The sequence below is a fragment of the Medicago truncatula genome, chromosome 7 (assembly GCF_003473485.1).
Source record: "Medicago truncatula cultivar Jemalong A17 chromosome 7, MtrunA17r5.0-ANR, whole genome shotgun sequence".
NCBI lineage: Eukaryota > Viridiplantae > Streptophyta > Magnoliopsida > Fabales > Fabaceae > Medicago > Medicago truncatula.
Genome location: NC_053048.1, coordinates 29,404,938 through 29,427,701, shown reverse-complemented (window position 1 = coordinate 29,427,701; position 22,764 = coordinate 29,404,938). Strand labels below are relative to the sequence as shown.

The following is a 22,764-nucleotide window of genomic DNA, read 5'->3' as shown; positions in this document are numbered from 1 at the left end:
AATTGAATTTTTCATCTCATTTTTTTATTTTTTTTTATGTTTCAGCTTTTGGAGAACATTAAGCATCTTTCGTGGTTTAAGATTAAATTTATTTTATTCCCTTATCCGTGTCATACTTGGTGCCTAAGTTCTTTATTATGTGTGGACATTGGCTAATTTTTGTTGAACTTTTGTTGTAATTTCGTAGCTTTTTTTTCGGCACGTCTTATGCTGGAGAGATAGTCTGTTGGTTTTAATATATCTCATTTTGATCTTTTAAAAAAAATGTTAACAATATAAAAATAAAATAATTTTTTAGTAATTATCTAGTTCTAAGAAGAGTGGACTTTGATAATTTGAAGTTCAGTTAAGTAAATAATATAAATTAAATAAGAAGTAATATATTTTTTTTATATTTGAAAGATTAAGATAAGTATTATTAGGCTCTAAACATATTCTTTTTGGCCGAGTTTAGATTAATTAATCTGGTAATCTTATCTTACAAAAGTTAATACACCGATTGGAGCAATCATTTTAGTACTCCCTCTCTTCCTTTTTAAGTGTCACTTTTGAAGAAAATTTTTGTTTCTATTTAACTGTCACTTTCAAAATTCAATGCAACATTAAATGTAGTTTTACCAATATTCTCCTTAGTTATTTATTACAGAGAGAGAAATATATGAAATGAGATATTAAATGAATAATGTCATTATAATAAAAGTATAGCTTATTGTATCAAAAGTAGTATCAATTTTTTATTGTCTTGGTTTGTGTAAAATGTCAAAATATAACAATTAAAAAGGAACAGAGGTAATATTAACAAATGTTTTATTAGAAAATTATCCACTTGCCACCAAATCCCTCTTGAATATTATCCACATACTCAGTGTCACTGTGAATTAAACCTCTAACTTTTCAACATCGTCAAAAGCCAACAATTACTCATTTTAAAATAAAATAAAAATTTAGAGTAAAAAATTCCTAAATCAACACTAAAAAGAGACAAAAGAAAGAGGCCACCACCATCACATTCATAGTCCTCGCCAACATGGTAACTTGTCATGCTTCTAACATATGTCTCACATTCTTCCACGCTAAAATATCATCACTGTTAGAGACTCTTGGTATTCTTTTATTTGACGTTAAAACAATGTGATGTCTCATATTCTTTAACAAATTATTAACCGACATTGAAATCCACAAATTTTGTTGTCGCATCATCAAATTCAAAGGCGTGTCTCACTTAATCCCCTTGACGAATATTTCTTCTTAAACCTCTCTTGTATCGAACGATTCCAAAATCTCAACTTGGTTGTCATGATTTCAACTCACTCTGTTAAAATAAGAGTCTTACACATCTACGCCAACATATCAAATTGTGTCATTGATTTTAAAGATATAAAAAAATTATGCATGAAAAATGTTCAAAAATATTTGAGGAATGGAGAAACTAATTTCTAAAATAGGAATTTTCACCATACAAAGGTATTTTTGTCGGAAAATGGATTTTTTATAGTTAAACATTTTCCATTCTTCTAAAACATACACTCCAAAATAGATAAAGTGTTGGATAAAATTTAAAATTCCTATTAAATGCTTTAAAGATGATAAACGTATTTAAATTACATTTTTATTAGGTTTTAATTATTTGTGTATTTAGCTTGTGTATTTGAATGTTTTAGTTAAGTTAAAGGTTAAAGTTATAAAATGGACACAAGGATCAATTGTAACTTGAAATTCAAGAAAGAAATTATCAAAGCTCATGCACAACCATATAAGAAATTTAATGGGTCAAGAATGAAATAGATTTATATGGTACCATATATAATTCATAAAAGGTAACATTCTATAGTAAAACAAATAAATAATATTATGAATCTTATATGATCCATGATCCATGAGATGTGATCATCAACGTACCAATATATGCCTTGCTACAATCTCATTTCATAGTAAATCTTTTGACTATAAATGTAACACCCTGATTTTTAATATTATTCTATTAATATTATTATTAAATAATATTAGTATTATTGTTATTATTATTATTGTTTGTTAGATAGTACTCGTATTAAATTAATTATTCGTATTTATTGGGAGAATAAGTAAGGAGAAAGTAGATTGTTTGGTTAGTCGGTTATGGAGAGAATCTTAACTCGTTGAATAGTGGGAGAAAAAAGAGTTTTTTTAGAGAGAATAAGAAAGTAAAGTGCAAACGGAGGTGAATTCGTAAAATTGGGCAAAAAAGAGGTGTGAAAAGTAAGTTGAGTAGCGTTTTAATTAAATTAACATAGGGAGGTTCTTATAGCAAGTCTTTCAAAGATTAAGAGAGTATCAAACTTAGCTAATGATTACAAATAGATGAGAACATTAGGAAAATAAGGTTACAACAAATGGAGAAAAGATTAGAGATCAAAGAAAAACTAGGGTTGTGGAGAAAAGAGGCAAAGGAGGAAAGAGAGAAGAGTTTAGAGAGAGATTCAACCGTAGAAATGCAGCAATTCGACAAACAAAAAGTTCACTTTTGTATATACTTGATTTTGTCTCCACTTGATTAGACAAAGAGTAGATTTGTTTCAAACTTTTGTATGCAAAACCATGTGCTTTTCTCCATACCATGTCATGTGTTGTTGCTTTCTTATTGGCCCATATAGGAAAGATGTTTTTAGTCCTTACATTTTGCGACCCTTTGAAGAATAGTCTCTACATTTCATTAAATGTTTTTAAAATCCTCACATTTTATCTCCGTTATCAAAATTAGTCTCTATTGTTAATGCTCTAACGGAATATTGATGTGGCAGTTAGTGGGTCCCAATTATTTTGGGGTTAAATATGTTTTTTATCCCTACATTTTGCATGACTTTGAAGAATAGTCCTTATTATTTTAAGGACTAAAAACATATTTAACCTTTTTTTTTAAAAAAAGTCTATGCAAAATATTTTGTTTTATAAAATAGTCCCTCAGGGACTATTTTATAAACAAAATATTTTACACGGACCTTTTTCTACAATTTTTTTTTGCAGAGACTAATATTTTAGCCTAATATATTCTCGTAGTAATAGTCGTGTATGCCACCCTTCGACATGAAACCGCTATGTACCTTAGATGTAGGAGTTGAGTACGTTGTTTCCATACTAAGATTGTATGTAAAAGGACGATTATAAAGTTTGTTGATGAATACTCTAGAAATCATGTTGAAGGACATGAGTTGTCTAGATGGAAGTTTTCACTTCAACATAGCATGATAAATGCAAATGAGATTAATATTGAACTGGACAAGGGTGACACATAGTATGCCTTGTATTGAATATATACATACAGACAAAAGAGTAATTACACACAAAATTGTTATCATAGAAAAGATTTTGTCGTATCACATGATATTCTAGTCACTGTGGGCGGTAGCAGAGTATCACTAGATGTCTATCGTTGTTTATAATATCATATATATGATTTAATATTACTTTCAACATTACGAGAACCTGCAGAGTCACACACATAAGTCAAATATATGAGTGAAATAAATAAATAAATAAACAAGATTTATTTATAAATTAATAACTGTGACTATTTGTAATTAACTTAATATATAAGACTTATTATTTAAATTACGAAACGAGATATACCGTAAGTAACGATGAGTTTAAGTGAAACACAACACACCATAAGGTATGATGCACGTAAACGAGTCTATAAATATAACTCACTAGGTAGCTCAAAATATAATTACAAAAACTTCTGAAAACCTAGACATACACAAACCCTAATCTCTCTGTAGCTCTGAATGGTTTGGCTAGCTCTGGTCATCAGATAAGTTTTGTTCGTGTAAATGAGCAAAGATATTGTCGTACTTGCTTTTCCGTGATCATAAATGATTCGATTTTAAAGGTTATGTGCTTCAAGAGGCAAAAAACGTGAACCCTTAAAGGGTTTAATTATCTGTTTGATTTGTGATTAATGATTTAAGGGTTAATAGTGTTTTTCACCCCTGTAATATATGTCATTTCCGGTTTTCGTCCCTATAAAATTTTCAGTTTGATTTGCACCCTCGTAAAATTTTTATTTTCCGGAAAACACCCTTAATAGGCCATTCAAAAATCAAAATTTTTTGAGAAAAAATTCTGAAAATGGCCTATTAGGGGTGTTTTCCTGAAAATAAAAATTTTACGAGGGTGCAAATCAAACCGAAAATTTTATAGGGGCGAAAACCGAAAATGACATATATTACAGGGGTGAAAAACGCTATTAACCCTTGATTTAATCAAGAACTATTCATTGGGATTTGTTCCGTTAAGAGGATAATTTTTTTTTTGAAGTTCCCTTTTTAGAATTCAAACATGAGTTGATGCTACAGACTTGTATTCAAACATTTTTTCTCTCATGTGTCAAGAAGGCATTACCTAAAATCTTTTAACTCTTGATCTTAAGTAGTGGTGATCAACTCAGTTTGTGTTGAGCATGGTGGAACCCACTAGGTGTTTTTTAAGCTCACTTACTCTCATTGAGACATGAACGCTGAAGTTCTCATTTCAGATGCATGACATGAACGTTCATATCTAAATAAGTCAAATAATCTTGTATGTTAATTTAATCTAGTGGATTTGGTTAAAAGTACTCATTTCTCACAATAATAATTAGTTTTCACCGGATTCACTCCTATCACAATTCATTTTTATTATCTTTTTTCACTTCTCACTTGTATTTTCACTCTAAACATTTCATGTCTTCTCTCTACTTTTATTCTCTCAACTTTCTCTCTACATTAACTCAATTGTGGTAGTTTAGGGCGGCCACACATTTTTTTCTTTTTAAGAAAAATTTAATGACCTTTAAAGGCGGGTAACAAGTATACTTGGGTCTTCTCTCTACTTTAATATCCTTAATGGGTGATCATTTTTTAAAAAGACATAAAGATCTATTGTTAATTTCACGAGTGTTAGTGAAATACCACTGGAGAAGCTAAGTGGGCATCGAAACTTCAATATATGTGAGGTTGTTGTTAATTGTTGACAAGTTCTTTTATCATAAGATTCAGATATAACATAAGCTTTAAACTTTTTTGCAGGAAGCATAAAGTAGATATTGTGGCTTTGCAAGAACCTCGATGCAGTGGTAATGTGGCCTTAAGGACTATCAAAAGCCTAGGTTTTAAGAAATTTCTTTTATCTGAAGCTCGTGGTTTTTCTGGAGGAATTTGGTTATTATGGAATAGGACAGATCTACAAATTCAGCTCATTCGTAATGATTCTCATTTTCTCCATGTTCAAGTTAAAGATAAAGATAATGAGCCTTGGCTGCTTACTGTAGTTTATGCAAGCCCGAGGGTACATGAACAGGGTGATACTTGGAATAATTTACGGAACTTAGCTGGGAGTATTCATGAGCCTTGGTTAATGATGGGAGATTTTAATCAAATTGCTAGCCCAGATGAAAAGAAAGGGGGGACGCAAGTTGATCTTAGAAGATGTCTTCACTTTTCTGATTGGATTAATGAGTGTAATCTTATGGAGGTGAACACAGTTGGAACTAAGTTTACTTGGAGGGGTCCTAAGTGGAATGGTTATAATAGAGTCTTTAAAAAGCTAGATCGTGTTCTCTGTAACGTGGATTGGAGGCTTCGATACCATGAGGGGTTTGCCAAAGTCCTTCCTAGGGTGCAGTCGGATCATCATCCTATTATGGTTATGCTTAATGGAGAGCCTAATAATGGAGGTAACCGTCCTTTTCAGGTTTGAAGCTGCTTGGATTACTCATGATGATTTTCATAGATTACTAAAAGATAAGTGGGGTAGAGGCTCTGACTTGATTCACACTCTCAATGAGCTCACACCTTCTTTAAAGGAATGGAATCATGATACTTTTGGGAATATTTTCAAGAGGAAAAGGGAGCTTATTGCCAGGCTTAATGGGATTCAGAACAGCCCTAACTATGGATATAGTAACTTCCTAGAGAATTTAGAGAAAGAACTCCAAGAACAACTTGCCATGACATTGTATCAAGAGGAGTGTCTCTGGTTCCAGAAGTCTCGCAGCCAATGGATATCTGATGGGGACCGTAACACTAAATATTATCATTCCAAAACCATTGTTAGAAGAAGTAGGAATAAAATTTTAACTCTTCGCGATAACGATGGAAGTTGGATTGATGATCCTGCTAATCTGAAAGCTTTAGTGAGAAATTTTTATGAGAATTTATTCAAAGAAGATATCATTATTCGTGATTCAATAGTGTCTTGGAATACGTATCCTAACACCGTTGAGATTCATCATGACAAGTTGAGTGCTAATATTAATTTTATGGAGTGCAAAAAAGCTTTATTTGATATGGGTCCGCTCAAAGCACCTGGTGAAGATGGATACCCTGCTCTGTTTTTTCAAAAATGTTGGGATACCATTGCAGGCTCTTTATTTAATTTTGTTAGTCAGGTTTGGGTAAATCCTTCTCTCATCTCTTCTATTAATAATACACTGATTATTATGATACCTAAAGTTGATAAGCCTGATTTTGTTTCTCAATTTAGACCTATTTCTTTATGCAATGTTATTTATAAAATTATTTCTAAAGTTATTGTTAATAGGATTAAGCCTTTGCTTGATAATATTATTTCACCTTATCAATCTAGTTTTATTCCGGGTCGTAGCATCCATCATAATATTATTGTAGCTCAAGAGATGATGTATTCTATGTCCAAAACGAAAGGTAATAAGGCGTTTATGACTATCAAAATTGACTTAGAAAAAGCTTATGATCGTCTTAATTGGAACTTTGTGGAGGAGTGTCTCAAGGAGTGTAAGTTTCCCTCTAAGCTTATCAATATCATACACCACTGTATATCTACTCCGTCTTATAAAATAATGTGGAATGGCGACAAAAGTGAAAGTTTTTATCCATCTAGAGGTATTAGACAAGGGGATCCTCTGTCCCCTTATTTATTTGTCATTTGCATGGAAAGGCTCTCCCACATTATAGCTGATCAGGTGGAAGCTGATTACTGGAAACCTATGCGTGCTGGCAGGTATGGTCCCCCGATTTCTCATTTACTTTTTGCTGATGATCTTCTTCTTTTTGCAGAAGCCTCCATTGAACAGGCTCATTGTGTTTTACATTGCCTTGATATGTTCTGCCAATCTTCTGGGCAAAAAATTAATAGAGAAAAAACTCAGGTGTATTTTTCCAAGAATGTTGACAACCATCTTCGGGAAGATATTATTCAACATACAGGGTTTAATCAGGTTAACAGTTTGGGTAAATATCTTGGGGCGAATATAACACCAGGTAGAACTTCTAGAGGTCATTTCAATCATATTATCAACAAAATTCAAAACAAGTTAAGTGGTTGGAAGCAACAATGTCTAAGCTTAGCAGGTAGAATCACCCTTTCTAAATCTGTCATCAACTCCATTCCTTACTATCACATGCAGTATGCTAAGATCCCAAAAACCATATGTGATGAGATTGAAAAAATTCAAAGAGGTTTTGTGTGGGGAGACTCAAATCAGGGGCGTAAAGCTCATTTGGTGAGTTGGGATGTTTGTTGTCTTCCTAAGATGAATGGTGGTCTTGGTTTTAAGCGGCCTCATCATATGAATGAGGCTTTCCTTACGAAGATGTTATGGAATCTTATCAAGCAACCAGATAAGCTCTGGTGTAGAGTTCTTTACAGTAAGTACGGTAGAAATAATGATCTTAATAACAATATTAGCTCCCAACCTTATGACTCTCCCCTGTGGAAAGCGATTGTAGGAATTTGGGATGATTTTAAGCGTCATGTTATTTGGCAAATTGGAGATGGAAGAAGTACTAACTTTTGGCTCGATAAGTGGGTCTCAAATAATACTTCTCTCTTCTCTTCTTCTACTCAATCTTATGTGGATACTACTATTTCAGTTAGGGATGCTATTAATACTTCTGGTGTCTGGGACCTAAATTTTTTGATGGATAACTTGCATGTGGACATTGTTAACCAGATTTTAGCCCTCCCAACCCCTTCTGATTTTGATGGCCCAGATACTATAGGATGGGGAGGAACTAACACTCTCAAGTTTACTGTCCAAAGTGCTTACAATTTGCAGCAAGAGACCCCCTTTGCTGTAGGAGGTGATTGGAAGACCTTATGGAATTGGAAGGGTCCCCATCGTATCCAAATCTTTATTTGGTTGGCCGCTCATGGAAGGATCCTTACCAATTATCGTCGTAGCAAGTGGGGGGTTGGTATCTCCCCTACTTGTCCTTGTTGTGCGAGAGAGGATGAAACAGTCATTCATGTCCTTCGTGATTGTGTGCACGCTACTCAGGTATGGCTCAAACTTATCCCACATAATTACATAACTAATTTCTTCTCTTTTGATTGCAGGGAGTGGGTTTTTAACAACCTTAATAAAAAAGGGATTGGAGATAATCCTGCTACTTGGCAGACTACTTTCATGACAACATGTTGGTATTTATGGAATTGGCGAAACAAATCTATTTTTGAAATAGGATTTCAAAGACCAAGCAATCCAACACTGGTGATTCAAAAGTTTACTAGAGAGATGGAAGACAATACGAAGTTGGTGCATAAAAGTTCGCATCAAAAGGAAACTATATACATCGGTTGGATGCGACCTCCGTTTGGTTGGGTTAAGCTTAATTGTGATGGTGCTTGGAAGGGATCTGGTACTCTTGCAGGGTGTGGAGGGCTTCTTCGAGACTCTGATGGCAGATGGATCAAAGGCTACTTCAAGAAGATTGGAATGTGTGATGCTTTTCATGCTGAAATATGGGGCATGTACCTTGGTTTGGACATGGCGTGGAGGGAGAATACCACTCATCTTATAGTGGAGAGTGACTCAAAGATTTTGGTCGACATGATTACTGAAAATTGCAATTTTAGTGGAACTACTCCTACTTTGGTCAGGCGTATTCGACAACTTTTGAGTTTGAGTTGGACTGTCAAAATTACCCATACTTGGCGGGAAGGCAACAGAAGTGCAGATTGGCTTGCTAATTTCAGCATTTCGACGGATTTTCTAGATTTTCATATTCTGGAGACTCCTCCTAGTGAGCTTCAGAGTCTTTTGTTTGATGATATTTCCGGGGCTTGCATGCCTAGGAACACTACTACAAAATGCCCCCTTTAATAGCACTCAATTTGGCTCTTAATAGCGCTTCCCAAGCGCTAAGAAAGCCCCCGCTATAATAGGTTAGGAGCCTATAATAGCGCTTTGCAAACGCTATTAAAGAGAAATACGTCAATAGCGCTTTTAGAAAAGCGCTAATATAGCCTTATTCTAGTGCTATTAAAATAGCTTTTCTAACGGCTGTTTCTTAGCACTTTCTGAGAAGCGCTATGTTACTCATACAGGGGATTCTTAGCGTTTTATTGAAAGCGCTAATAAAAGTAGCGTTTTTTTTTTTTTTTTAAATCTGTAACCAAAACTGCTACAATAAGATACTGAAATATGAATTTAGCAAATTACATTCATGATAATCTCAATATAAATTGATCATAAGTTTAATCCTGAATGTCATAATACTAGTCAATCCAAACTTGCCAATAAAAAAAAAGCTCCTAAAAGCAGCCACAATTACAAACAAAAAAACACCTAAATTTTAGAGGACTCGTGACAAGCTATATAGTCCAGCACAACCAATTACAGTTTAAGTCTCTGAGCAATATAGTCTCCTGTGTCATAAAATTAATTAACATAAAATTTCCAGCACAACCAATTGCAATTTAAAATAACTCAATTAAAAAACGCAAATGAAAATTGTTGGAAAAGAAAATGAAACTCACTAAGATACTCGACCATAAAGGTTGCCCAATCCTCCTCGACCTCAACTAGCTTATCTTTAGAATAGGTTTTACATTTGTAATCTCCAAAGTACTTCAAATATAAAAGTAGCAAAACATTGAGTTAGAAAAAGAATGCCTAGCTATATATATATGATTACAAATTAACAGTATATTAAAAATCACATACATACATTTTCGGGGATCATGTCTTGATTTGCCAATATTATCTCTTTCATAAATCGCATGACAAAATAGCCACAATCAATGCCATTAGTTTGCATAGGACACTGGAAAAAAATTACATAATTGAAATTTAATCTGCATGATGAATTAAAAATATCATTGATTACGTTGTCAAAAAAAATACCATTGATTAGAAAATATACCTTTATTTCTATCCATGGGATTATACTTGACTTTGATTTTAACTTGGGATGAAGGCAACGGCAAATACACATGGCACTATCAAAATTAAATCAACTTCAAATGAGTAATAGCACTCAATAATCATACTTATGTCAATTATAAATCAAAAGAATCAATACTCACTTCATGAACTTTTTTCTTACAACGTCAATGTTAGGATGTCCCCCTGGCAACCATATAATATATCATCTCAGCTCCATGATTGTTATAAGCTCACAAGGCCGGACTCATAAAATGTTTTTTTAAGGGGAATATTGAAAAAATGTTAAATGATAATTGTTGCTGTCTATCATTTATTAGAAAAATACAATAAAAACACACACTCCTCAGGTTACTAATATCTATATATAGCTCTTTATTCATTCTGTTATTATATGTGACCTCTCTTTATTTCATTGCATTTGTTTTTGACATTGCAGTTCAGCTGCTGCTACACACGCAATTGATTTTACTTTGATCCATAAAATGAACCTTCTAATTTTGTTTAATAACTCAGTGCAGTTTAAACTTGGCCATTGAATATTGGTATAAGATTCATGGTTAAGATAACTAATGTATAGAATATTTCATTGCTAACCAAAAATAATTAATGTGAAGCTAGAATACACTAATTACTAATAAACTAAAATGGTCCAGACCCTGATATAAAGGTTTGCTCAGAGTTAATATGACACAACTATTCTCAGGTTTCCTCCTAATTACTAATACTCTTACTAGTTGACCTATCATTTCCATGGGACACTTTTTCTCCTTAATTACGGTGACTATCTAAGGGAATAACCGAATTCTCTCATTTGTTAAATGTACTAAGTATATGTATTCACAGTGGTCAATTCCACAAGAAGGAAAGGGAGAAAAACTAAATAATGTGACACTAGCTATAATGAAATTTATCTGATGCTTTGAGTATACCTTAAGAATAAGAAAAACTAAACTGATACAACATGATGACAAATCTCAATTACTTAGTTTATTCTTGTTATACCCGACCCATGGCTGGTGGTTATCTGTCAAGCTGTTTTCAGGTTTCCATGTTTTTAAGAACAAGTTTTCAGGTACATTAAATTTCCATCTATTTCTTATGTGGCAACCATTCAGGTTATGATTTTTTCTCTAATTAGCTTGCAAGTTATAAGACTCGATAACTTCAGCAACTGTATGGCTGCGCTAGCCGTGGCTACCGGTGCATTTGTGGTGGCGCTGCCCAAATCGACACACTTGTTGACTAAAAGGATTGCATATGGACATCTTGTGATAGTATATGTGAGCACAGTTATACATGGTCCTCAAGAAGGAGTGGCTACGCATTCAATTCATGTGGCTTGTTCCACTGCACTTGGAGCTATAGCTTATGTGAACCAATATTGTTGTTTAATAACTTATGAAAATTGTTATAAGTTGTTTTCATAAGTTCTTCCAAATAGTCTCACAAAACTATGTTAATCGACAAACTCAAATAAGCCATAGGCCACCAGCCAAAACAACACATAAACCAACCCGACAAAGATGAAAATAGATTAACAACAAAGTACAATAATCGTTGGACCAACACTGATGAAATACTTATGAAAATAGGTGTACTATAAGAACCTGCCTTCCAAAACTAATACACAAAAGAACTACTAGCAATTTAGAACTACTAATAAACCATACACTTATAACCATGTCAAATATGCAAAACGAAATTAACCATGTCTCTGATTAGAACAGAACAAAAGCAATAGAAAAAAACATATGTTGTACTTTAATCCAATTCTAGTATATATAACCTCCTACATCAACCAAAATTGAAATTGCAAATATGCCCAACACAGTGCAGCAACTCACTTTATGATTTAAAAAATCCTCTTAGGTTAAAAAATCCTCTTTCACGCACCAAGACTTAAAAATTCCTCTTTGAAAAATCCTCTTTATAATCTCTTCCTACTGGTTGGTTACAAGGACCTCAAATCACATAAACTATTCAATTACTTAGGCATGCAATTCGTGTAAAAGAAGAGAATGAAGAGTTTTCACTAACCTTAGATTTTGACGGAAGCTGGTTTGGATTGAGAGAGAGAGAGAGAGAGTGACTGAAGCTTGCTTCGAGAGAGAGAGAGAGAGTGGAAGGACGGTGGTTTCGAGAGAGAGAGTGCTTATGCGGTGGATTGAAGGACGGTGGATCGAAGGACGGCGGTTTCGAGAGAGAGGACGGTGGTTTGGGACGGTGGAAGCTTTTCAGATTAAGGAGAGAGAATGTTTGGGACGGTGGATTAAAGAGAGAGAGTGTAATACACCAATATTGGTTTTTGGTTTTGTGCGCGAAAATGAAAAAAATCATCCGCCCTATTTTAATTTTCATAAAGCACAAAGATAGCGTTTGAGAAAAGCGCTATCTATACCCCCTCCAACAATAGCGTTTGCTAGAAAACGCTATTAGTGCCAACAAAACTAATAGCGCTCGCCGAAAAGCGCTATCTAACCCATTTTTCAAAAAGTTTTTCTTAGCGCTTTCTGCAAAGTGCTATAACAGGCCTATGGGTTGCATTTTTAATAGCGTTTATCCAAAAATGCTATTAAAATTGTGCTATTAAAAGCCCAAATTGTGGTAGTGGAACGTCCGTTTAATTTCTTAGTTTTCTTTCCTTTGGGCTCTGAGAGCCCTCTTTTGTACCAAAAAAAAAAAAACATAAGCTTTAACTATATGAAAAAAAACACGTTAGAAAATTTGTAAAATAATACATTTTTCTTAGATCTTATAGCAGAATATGATGCTTTAAATATAGTTTTGAGTTCGAACATTGAACCCTCATCATCAATTTCCCGCTTATGTTGGTTTTATTACCAAAAATTGTATTAATTTTAATGCTTATTTTCATAGTTTAAATATTTTACATATTAAATGTGAGGTCAACCAAATTGTCTATCATTTAGTTTAACATGCTCTTTATAATTTTATATTTTTGCAATCTTAACCTTCGATTTATTTCCATACTTTCATTTATAAAATAATCTTTGCATAAAAAAAAAAGATTTTCTACTCTACCACTCAAACACGATCGTTGATCTCTATAATTTAAATTACATTAAAATCTTAAAAGTCTTACGAATCGTGCGTTTTGATTTATTAATAATGTAAAGAAAATGATCACCAAAAAAAATTTTTTAAAGAAAATTACACCGATAGCGTATCAAAATTAATAAATTGTTGTGTGTATTTTATTTTTTATTTTTTTTTAAATATTTTAGGCATATTTATGTTTGTTCAGTCTATTTGTCCTAAACAAAAAAATTCTATTGTAACATATATATATATATTAATCTTCTAAAATAAATTTACAATATAAAAACAAATATATGTTTTTTTGTATTAATCCTCCTTTTTTTTGAAAAAAAAAAGTGAGAATTCAAAATTCAGTAAGGAAGTAAAGTAAGCAGGGGCGGTTTCACCGTCCGGGCTCGATCGATAATCAGTGACGGATCTTCCTTGGGACCCATGGTACCTCGATGTTTCTATATATATTATATCAGACATATTAATTACATATTTTCTAGGTAATGCAGTGGAAAAATAACTCAAGATCCACCACTGTCGATAAATCCTTCAAACAACTTAATATGACGATCCTTTTTTATTTTTATATATGACTATTTATCTATATATATATATATATATTGTGGAAGGAATGAATTTATATATATTATGTCACATGTGAATTTGCGATAAATTTTTCGCTCAGGCTCTATGTAATTCCTGGCTCCGCCACTGAAAGTAAGTAATATAAATGATTTATTTAGGAGATATATTTTTATCCATGAAAGGTTAAATTAATTATTAGGCTCTATGAATAAATATGGTAATCTCATCTTACAAAAATTATTACACCAGCTAGGGCACTCATTTTGGTGATGATAAATGTTTATAAAAAGCAATCTTCACTGTCCATACATAATATCTTCAAGATTATCCACAACAAATTCTCTGCCACCCTGCACTACCCCCTCTGTCCTCAGCATCACCAAAAGCCAACACCCACCCATTACCAAAGAAAGCAAAATAGTTAGAGAACAAAAGCCGTAAATCAAAAATATAAAAAAAATTACTTTTTTCTTCTAAAATAGATTATTGTTATTAAACTTATCAATTTTGAAAGAGACAAAACAAAGAAGGCCCCACCCCCGTAACGGCCGTGGTCCCCACCATGGCTCGTTGTCGTGGTTCTAATTTATGTTTACCATTCTTTCACGTCGAAGAACCATCATCTTTGGATACCCTTGGTATCCTTTCATTTGACGCTGTTAAAACAATGTGTCGTCTTATCTCCCTTTACAAATCATTAACGGACATTGAAATTCACAAACTTCGTCGCCACATTATCAAATCCAAAGGTGTGTCCCACCTTAATTCCCACGACGAATGTTTCCTCTTAAACCTCGCTTGCGCCGAACGCCTCGAAGATCTCAACTTAGCTGCCATCGCCGTTTCACGTCTCGGCTCACGCTGCTCCGACAAGAGCCTCACCCATTTCGAAGCAGTGTACGCCCAGATTAAAAACGGCGCGGTTGATTTGAAAAAACTCGAATTTGGTACGAGAAATGTTGAGAAAATAATTGAGAGAATGGAGAAACTTGTTTATGCAACAAGGAATCTTCATAATGCTATGGAATCTTTGTCGGAAGTGGAAGTTTCGGAAAAGAAGATACAAAAATGGAAAACAATGAAAGCTAATAATGGGCTTAAAGTGAAAGTTGAAGATTTCAATGATAGAATTGTTTTTCATAGAAGACAAGTTCAATATTACAAACAAATTTCGCTTTGGAATATTTCGTTTGATAAAGTTGTTGGATTAATGGCTCAAATTATTTGCCTTGTCTATGCTAGAATCTCTTTTGTTTTTGGCTCTTTGATTACGGGTTGCAACAACAACAATAACAACAACAATGATGCTAAGGTTAAGGGTGTTTTTCGAATGAAAATGGAAAATCGTTGTTGTAGAATTCAACATAGTGAGTTGTACAAAATAAACCTTTGTATCTTTGATAAAGACGAGAAAAAGAAGAATCATTTTGGTCATGTTTTGAAGAGCAATAGAATGGGTGTTATTCGGTTTCATAATCATTCTCCGGTGCTAGCAATGGCTTCTTGCGGTGTAGGTGAGGTGGCGGCGAAGAATAATAGTGTTTTCCGGTTGGCACCGCCGACAACGGTTGGTGGGGTAGGGCTATCACAAAGGTATGCAAATGTGATTCTTTTCACTGAGAGGATTGTGCATGCTTCGGCGGCGATTGGAGACGACGCTCGAAAGCTATTATACGAGATGTTACCGGAGAGGTTGAAGGTGAAGTTGAGAGGAAAATTGAGGAAAATGCGGTTGAAATGGGAGGAAACTTCGGACGAAGAGGAAGAGGGGGAGGAGGAATGGACGACATCTGAACGGCGCGGCGCCGCGGAGGAGGTGATGAATTGGTTGGCACCATTGGCACATGATACATTGAAGTGGCAGGCAGAGAGGAATTTAGAGAAACAAAAGTTTGAGACTAAACCAACTGTGTTATTGATGCAAACTTTGCATTACTCTAATTTGGAGAAAGTGGATGAAGCAATTGTTGATGTTTTGGTTGGTTTGAGTTGTGCATATTGGAACCAAAAACAATGGTAGTGTATATTGGTGACGATTTTTTAATACCACCATTATAAACTATTTTGCATTTTAAATTGTTGAATGATTCAATTGTATTTGTTCATATTTTTTAGGCATTTCAATTTAAAATTTATGTTGAAATTTAGTTATGAGCATAATCTTTATGAGAGATGGATACCATTTGAAATTTTATTCAATTCTTGATCAATTTCAAGCACTTTTTAAAATAAAAATGTCTAATTAATCATTTTTGCATGTGGAGTTCTATACAAATGAAATTAGAGAGAACGAAAAGCTTCAAATTAATTTTAGATTACAAGAAGGGCTTTTGAATGTTAAGGGCTTTATGGATTGGGATTTTTAAAAACTTTGGTGATGAAAATATTATATCAAGACTTATAAAAATAATTTTTTAGTTATTTAACTAGGAGGCTATCAAGGTGTATGTTGAAGAAATTACAAAATCTGGTGGCATTTGATTGATTTTATTCCTCATCTTCAATCTGGATAATGAGTAATGACCAAGCAACACTATGTACATGATTACCGTCAACATTGAGAAATTATTTTAACGTCATTAATTATTTTAACTTACGTGCACAATCATATACTATTTTAGAATTTCGATACACTAAAAACCTATTGTGTCTACTCATTACAAATTTAGGAACGAAAATGACTATTTACCGATTTCTATTCTCTTTTTGTTTTGGCTTAAAACCCTAGTTTCTTAGTTTTATTAGTGATTGCTTATAGATCCTATCAGATACATTCAGTTTCTTAGATAGCAGTTACACACAAACTACTATTTATAGAGTTACATACACACCCCTAATATAAGTTTTCACGTCAAGAATAACTGACAAAATTAATTAACACATAACTGGTCCTAATAATATACTACTAACTACCACTAATAATGTAATAACTGCCTAACAATATCATGTGTTATCAAATGAAGAAGTTCCAAGATAGGAGCTTGAATTAGTCTTATCAAATGAAGAAGTTCCAAGAGAATGCAAAAACTCATCAAACCCCTCTTGTGAATCAATACCTCTTGGCTTTCTCATTTCATTTGGTAACTCAACTTCTCCATCCAAAATCCTCACTACTTGTCTTATGCTAGGCCTAATAGTAGGAACATCATTTGAACACATCAACCCTAATTTCAACACCATCATCACCTCACTTTCATTGAAATCACCATTCAATTTAGGATCCATTACTTCAAGTATTCTTCCTTCTTTGTACCTTTCCCACACCCATTCCACCAACACCAGTTCTTCTTGTAATGCCTTAGGTTCAATAGGCCTTCTTCCGCAAGCAACCTCGAGAAGAAGCGCGCCGAATGCAAAAACGTCGGAGCTTGTAGATGCCTTTCCTGTTCTAGGCAATTCTGGTGCCAAATAGCCTAATGTTCCCACCACTCTTGTCGTGCCGGGATTAGCACCATGTTCATACAACCTTGCCAATCCAAAATCACCTAATCTTCCATTGAGTTCGCAATCTAAGAGAACATTACTAGCCTTAACATCTCTATGTATTACCACTTGCTCATAACCTTCATGTAGAAACAAAAGACCTGCAGCAACACCCTTTATTATCTTAAACCTTTGTTCCCAACTTAGCACAATTTCTGAATCTTCAAACAAGTATTTGTCTAAGCTTCCATTTGACATGAAATCGTACACAAGTAGGAGGTCGCCTCTGCGGCGACACCACCCAAGTAACTGAACCAAATTCCGATGGCGAAGCCGGCCTATGCTTGCAATTTCAGATACAAATTCTCTCAACCCTTGTTTTGATTCATGTGAAACTCTCTTAACAGCCACTTGAATCTTCGATTTCGGCAATATTCCATTGTAAACTTTCCCAAAACCACCCTGCCCAAGCAACTCTTTCTCCTTGAAACCTTTTGTAGCTTTCTTGAGCTCTTCATAGGAGTATCTATGTGGCCCAACTTCAAGCTCCCATGCTTCAATAACATCAGCATTCTTGATTTTTCTGAAAATGTAAATAGCAAATGCTATAGAGCACAAAGCAATCACAGAAGCTGTGAGTGAAACACCAACTATCAAAGAAGTTTGTTTCTTCTTTGGTTGTGGAAGTTGTGGAAGTGAAGACAAGTCAAGAAATGGTGCTACTCCATTGATTTTGAAACTCCAACCCAACAAGTAATGAAAGGCTGCAAGATTACCAGTTGAAGCAGAGAAACCAACATACATAGTATCATGAAAAATAGGAGATAGATCCACATGAAAGGACAAGATCGGTTTTTTCGGTTTAATTGAAGTTGGAGAAAGTGTAACACTAATAAGATTCAATGAAGAATCATAATCAACCCAAACAAGAATTGGTTTCCCACTTTTAATATTAAGATCTTGTTTGGTTGAATTATCAGTGTAATAACCAGCAGTAACAGAAGCATTTGACCTCAAACTATTGATGTCTATACCAACATGGTTATCATTAATATCATCAAACTCAAAGTCTTGAGCAGTGTCAAACTCGACAGCAAAAATATGGTTAGAGAAATTACCAAAAACATTGCTTGCATTGAAAAGACCAAGATATTGAATAGGTAAAGCATTGAGATCCTTAGTAGGTGCTATTGTGAAAGCCATGCCATGACCACCAACTCTAGGATACTCAGGAACAACAGCAATAGCAAAGGTTGATGAAAAGGAAAAAGCTTTACCAGTTGTTGAGTTCTTTAGCTGAAAAGGTTGAGAGTAAAAAGCATGGCCCATTAATTTGCTTGAATCATTTGTTAATCTTATTATTCCATTTTTCTCTATCTTTGCAACACCGTTTAAGGTTAAATTGCTGGCACCACCATCCTTAAAACCTGTGTATAGTAGTTGGTCAACTTGGGACAATACTTGAACAAAAAGGAATGGCAAAAATGTTACCAAGAATTGAAGATGGGTTGGCATGATGAACAAGAGAAATCAGCTAAGGTAAGGGCTTGAGATATGATATTTTTGATGGAACAAACAAGCATACTATAGGTTGTGCTGAGCTAAGTTTAAAGGAAGAGAACCCACTTGGGTTGGTATGGTGGTATTGGCTTGGGACCTGGGAGTGCGCTCTTATTCAAGATCTCAGGTTTGAATCTCTCGGTGCCAATTTAGGTGGGCTAATTTAGCTTCTTTCAGAACAAAAGTTTAAAGGAAGAGGATTAGTGTGACAAAATATGGAATGACTATATGATAAGATTTCATAACACTACTTTTCCAAATGCATGTACTATATAGATTTATGAATAGAGAAATTAAAGAATGAAGAAGTGGAAAAATCATAAACATGACAAAGTCATATTGATTTTTGGCCACTATTGACTTGGGCAGTTGGCTTCTTCTTGATACTTTTCCTTTCTCCAATTAATTCGTATGGTCATTTTCTATGGTGCCATGAATATTTTTTGACTAAATGGTATCAAGACTCTAACTACCATTGACTTGAGGTCAGCTCAATGTATATATCAAAATCAAATATAGTGTAAATGTTAAAAATTAAATATTTTTTAAATAAATTAAAATAATCGTTAAAGCTATTGTTGTTTTTTTGTGTGTAAATCATGTATATTTAGGCTTCTTGACTAGATTTTTTTCTCCCAAAATTTCTTTTACTTCTAGAAGTAGTTTGTATATTTAGGCTTCTTATGATCTTCACTAGATTTCTTCTCCCAAATTTTCGTTTACTTCTAGAAGAAGTTATAGTATTTGATAAAGAAACCTTTGAAAATGTAGGGTCGTTCTTTCCAAGGTCCCCATACGCTAGGGAACTAAAGTCTCGAACACCTCCAAAATAATGATGCTTCTATGGAGAATGCTAACAAGTACTTTAAGGACATTGGTTAAACAACCAAAATAAGTAAATTTTCAATAAAAAGTAGTGTAATTATTAATTGGGCAATTGTAACAACTTACATTTCTGAGACAAAATTTCTACTTATGAATTCCTTAACCATTGTCCTTAGGATACGGTTAACAAGACCCTTTATCTAGCATACTGTTTACTTAAAACTTAGCAATATTAATTTGGAATACATAACCGCGACATCTATACACAAAAAGGCTAGACCAAGGATTTGCAAATAAAGATGGGAAAAACTAATTTATGCCTTTAAAACACAAGTTAATGAATCAAATACAGTAACTGAGGACATATTGCAACTTTTAGGTTTTTTAACATGTGTCATAAAGACACAAGTTAGCATGACCCAATAAAAATTAGCGGAAACCAAAATAAGCATCTCAAATGCACCATAAAACCAAACATAGGTTGGACAACATAATGTTTGAAAGAAAGAATAAGCAAGGCAGATTCAGCAATGCCTCTCCCTATGAAGTTGGTAAACAAATTTAGGAAGTATAATGTAACGGTTAACATTCATTCCCTTTTTAGTGTTTTCCGGCACAATAAAATGGAAATAGACCAACCAATGTTGATTCAATCATGCCTCTCCCTAACCCATGGGCTGCCCTAGTACTATATAAGTTTGAGATTATGGAATGTGCTTCTCTCAAAGACTTAGGTTTAAATCTTCCGGTGTTAACAATTCATGTGTTGGATCAGTCCACACAATTTTTTTCTGTTTCAATTGGACTTCCCGCTAGTGGACGATGAGATCGACCCTCTAGATTAGCGTGCCTCAAAAAAAAAATATCATGCATCTCACTATTACTGCTGCCTTGCAGACCAGGGACAAAACCTAGGAATAAGTTTTCCGTCACGCTAAACATTTTTTATCTTTTTTACAAAAGTGAGGCTAAACAAATAGCAACCGATTTTAATATTTTATGCTATAGTAATTGAAATTTCAGTCACTATTTAAATCGCAAAACAAATTAGTGATTGATTTTTATATATTAACAACCAAAATTTAGGTCATTAAAGAAGAACTTTCAAATAATATCGATATCTTTTTTAAATTCTGGCGTGGCGGCTATAGCCACACCATACCTTAATGTAGGTCCGCCCTGCTCCTTCCAACAGCTGTAGGTTAAAAAAAAAACCTCTTACTCATTTCTTTCCTTCTGACCTTCCAATAAGTTACCTGCTTACCTCGGTTGATCTGATTCGTGAGTGGCATGATGTACCTCTAGTTACCTATTATGAACTAACTTACCTCTATTTACCAAAGTACTAAACAAATAAGATAACAGAAAATACTAATTAATGCAAAGCTAACAAAGAAAAAAATAAGTTGAATCAGTAAATACTAATTACTTGGATTGAAACATTATATTATATCCATATAAAAATCCTTATCAAAGAGAGAAACCATAAAATAAATAAATAAATAAATAAATAAATAAAAAACTAGGTTAGTTAGATTATATTTGAAAAAATGTATAGTTCTCTCACGAGTAAACCACAACATTTTCTTTCAAAAAAGTAAACCACAACATTTGCCTCTAATTTTGTATGACGTTTTCAAATACATCTTTAAGATTATGAATATTTCAAATTGGTCCCTCATTCAGTCAAATTTTAGTCACTTCCATCATTTTGTTACCATCCGTGTTGATTAACGTCGTCCATCATTGTCAATTTAGTCGTATAATGTTCAACTTACTCTTGTTTGGAAACTTATATGATTCTTATCATTATTATCCAGTTTGGAAACTTATAAAATGTCAAGAAATGCCCAAAATCAATAGGACACATGTAAATCATATGGAGCATATATGTTCAAAACAAAATATGTATAATCAAAAGGAAAATATAAGACTAAAAACATCAGATGTAATGCAACAAAACAAATATTCATAACCATATAGACATGTATTTAGGAGTGCCCTAGAGAATTGAGATAGAATATGGTGGTTTACTCGTTTTCTCACCACAACCAATTGAAAAAAGGATAAAACTAAAATGATAGCCTTTTTTCAATTTGAGTAAGAACACAAACATTAGTTGCAATTTTTAGTTGTGTGATTGTAAAGTGTGAAGCAGGAACAGAAGGCACTGTAAAAGTGAAAATTGTACAAGGAGGTAATTGTTTTATAGCCCCTCGCATTGCTCCTCCTCGGATATTTATATCGGATAAGAATTCTCAATCTTAAAAAATCTATCTAGAGTTACAATCTTATCGTTGTTTTATTAGATTTGAGTGTAACTTAAAATCGATTTATTTTAAAGATTGAGCAATTTGAGGGTCCATAGAACAATCCCTCGTATAAGAATGGAAGACTTTGAAAAAATTGTGCTTTTGTATCTTGGAGATGATACTGTCAGGTTAGGGACAATAAGGGAAGTCTTCGTGAGTATAATTCAGTTGGTATGGATAATGCATAAAATATGCAAGGTCAATAGTTAACTACAGCTGACAAATCCGGCAGCAGTTAACTATCGCTGGTTCATCAATTGTGATTTTGCGCGTTTCAATCGACAAAATTAAAAAATCGAGACTTATTCAAAATGCTACGAAACTTTGCACATCCTCTATATGTATTGTTACAGAGATGTCTGTAAAGTTTCGTAGCATTCAGACTAAGTCTAGATTTATTTTGATTTTCCGACCAAACCATGCAAAATCGCAATTTTTTTTAAAGTGCGAGTCCGGAAATGTGACCTAGAGGTTGAATTTTTTCACGATTTTTTGCACTCATGTTTAGGACAAAAAATTTGAATTTTTCGACGAGGGACGGATTAAAACGTTGACCTAGAAATTGAATTTTGAGCTGGTTCTTTGCAAACAACTCTAGAAAAATACAAAGAGAGGGTATGTAAAGTTTCGTAAAATTCTGAATAAGTTTCGATTTATTTTGATTTTTTGACCAAAACGTGTAAAATCACAATTAATTCTCTTCCAGGAACTGCACTTATGTGCAGTAAAATCAGCTCCAGTTAACTGCAGTTGGAGCCAACGGTAGTTAACTGCAGTTGGGAGGCAGTAACTGCTGCCATATTTGCCAATGGTAGTTAACTACTGCTGGGAGTAATTTGGTCA

General features: G+C 33.7%; 3 protein-coding genes across 4 annotated transcripts; 1 reads left to right on the top strand and 2 right to left on the bottom strand.

Annotated features, from left to right (window-relative positions):
* Positions 1-9,440: 9,440 nt before the first annotated feature.
* LOC112416350 (uncharacterized) lies at positions 9,441-12,517 on the bottom strand. Of its 2 annotated transcripts, XM_039828333.1 has the most exons (6): positions 12,203-12,516; positions 10,306-10,348; positions 10,143-10,218; positions 9,948-10,043; positions 9,757-9,847; positions 9,441-9,645 (listed from the first exon to the last, which is right to left on the bottom strand). In XM_039828333.1, exons 2-6 carry the CDS (start codon positions 10,308-10,310, stop codon positions 9,614-9,616), a joined length of 300 nt encoding a protein of 99 aa, XP_039684267.1. In that variant the 5' UTR covers positions 10,311-10,348; positions 12,203-12,516; the 3' UTR covers positions 9,441-9,613. The 2 variants fall into 2 exon arrangements, with proteins under 2 accessions (XP_039684267.1, XP_039684268.1); XM_039828334.1 differs by lacking the exon at positions 10,306-10,348 and having other exon boundaries at positions 12,203-12,517.
* Positions 12,518-14,363: 1,846 nt separating this feature from the next.
* Positions 14,364-15,821, top strand: LOC25498554 (uncharacterized). Its single transcript, XM_013593484.1, has one exon. The coding sequence runs from the start codon at positions 14,364-14,366 to the stop codon at positions 15,819-15,821; it is 1,458 nt and encodes a 485-aa protein (XP_013448938.1).
* Positions 15,822-16,504: 683 nt separating this feature from the next.
* On the bottom strand, positions 16,505-19,125 carry LOC25498553 (L-type lectin-domain containing receptor kinase S.4). The gene has a single exon (XM_013593482.3). It carries the CDS (start codon positions 18,737-18,739, stop codon positions 16,745-16,747), a length of 1,995 nt encoding a protein of 664 aa, XP_013448936.1. The 5' UTR covers positions 18,740-19,125; the 3' UTR covers positions 16,505-16,744.
* Positions 19,126-22,764: the final 3,639 nt, after the last annotated feature.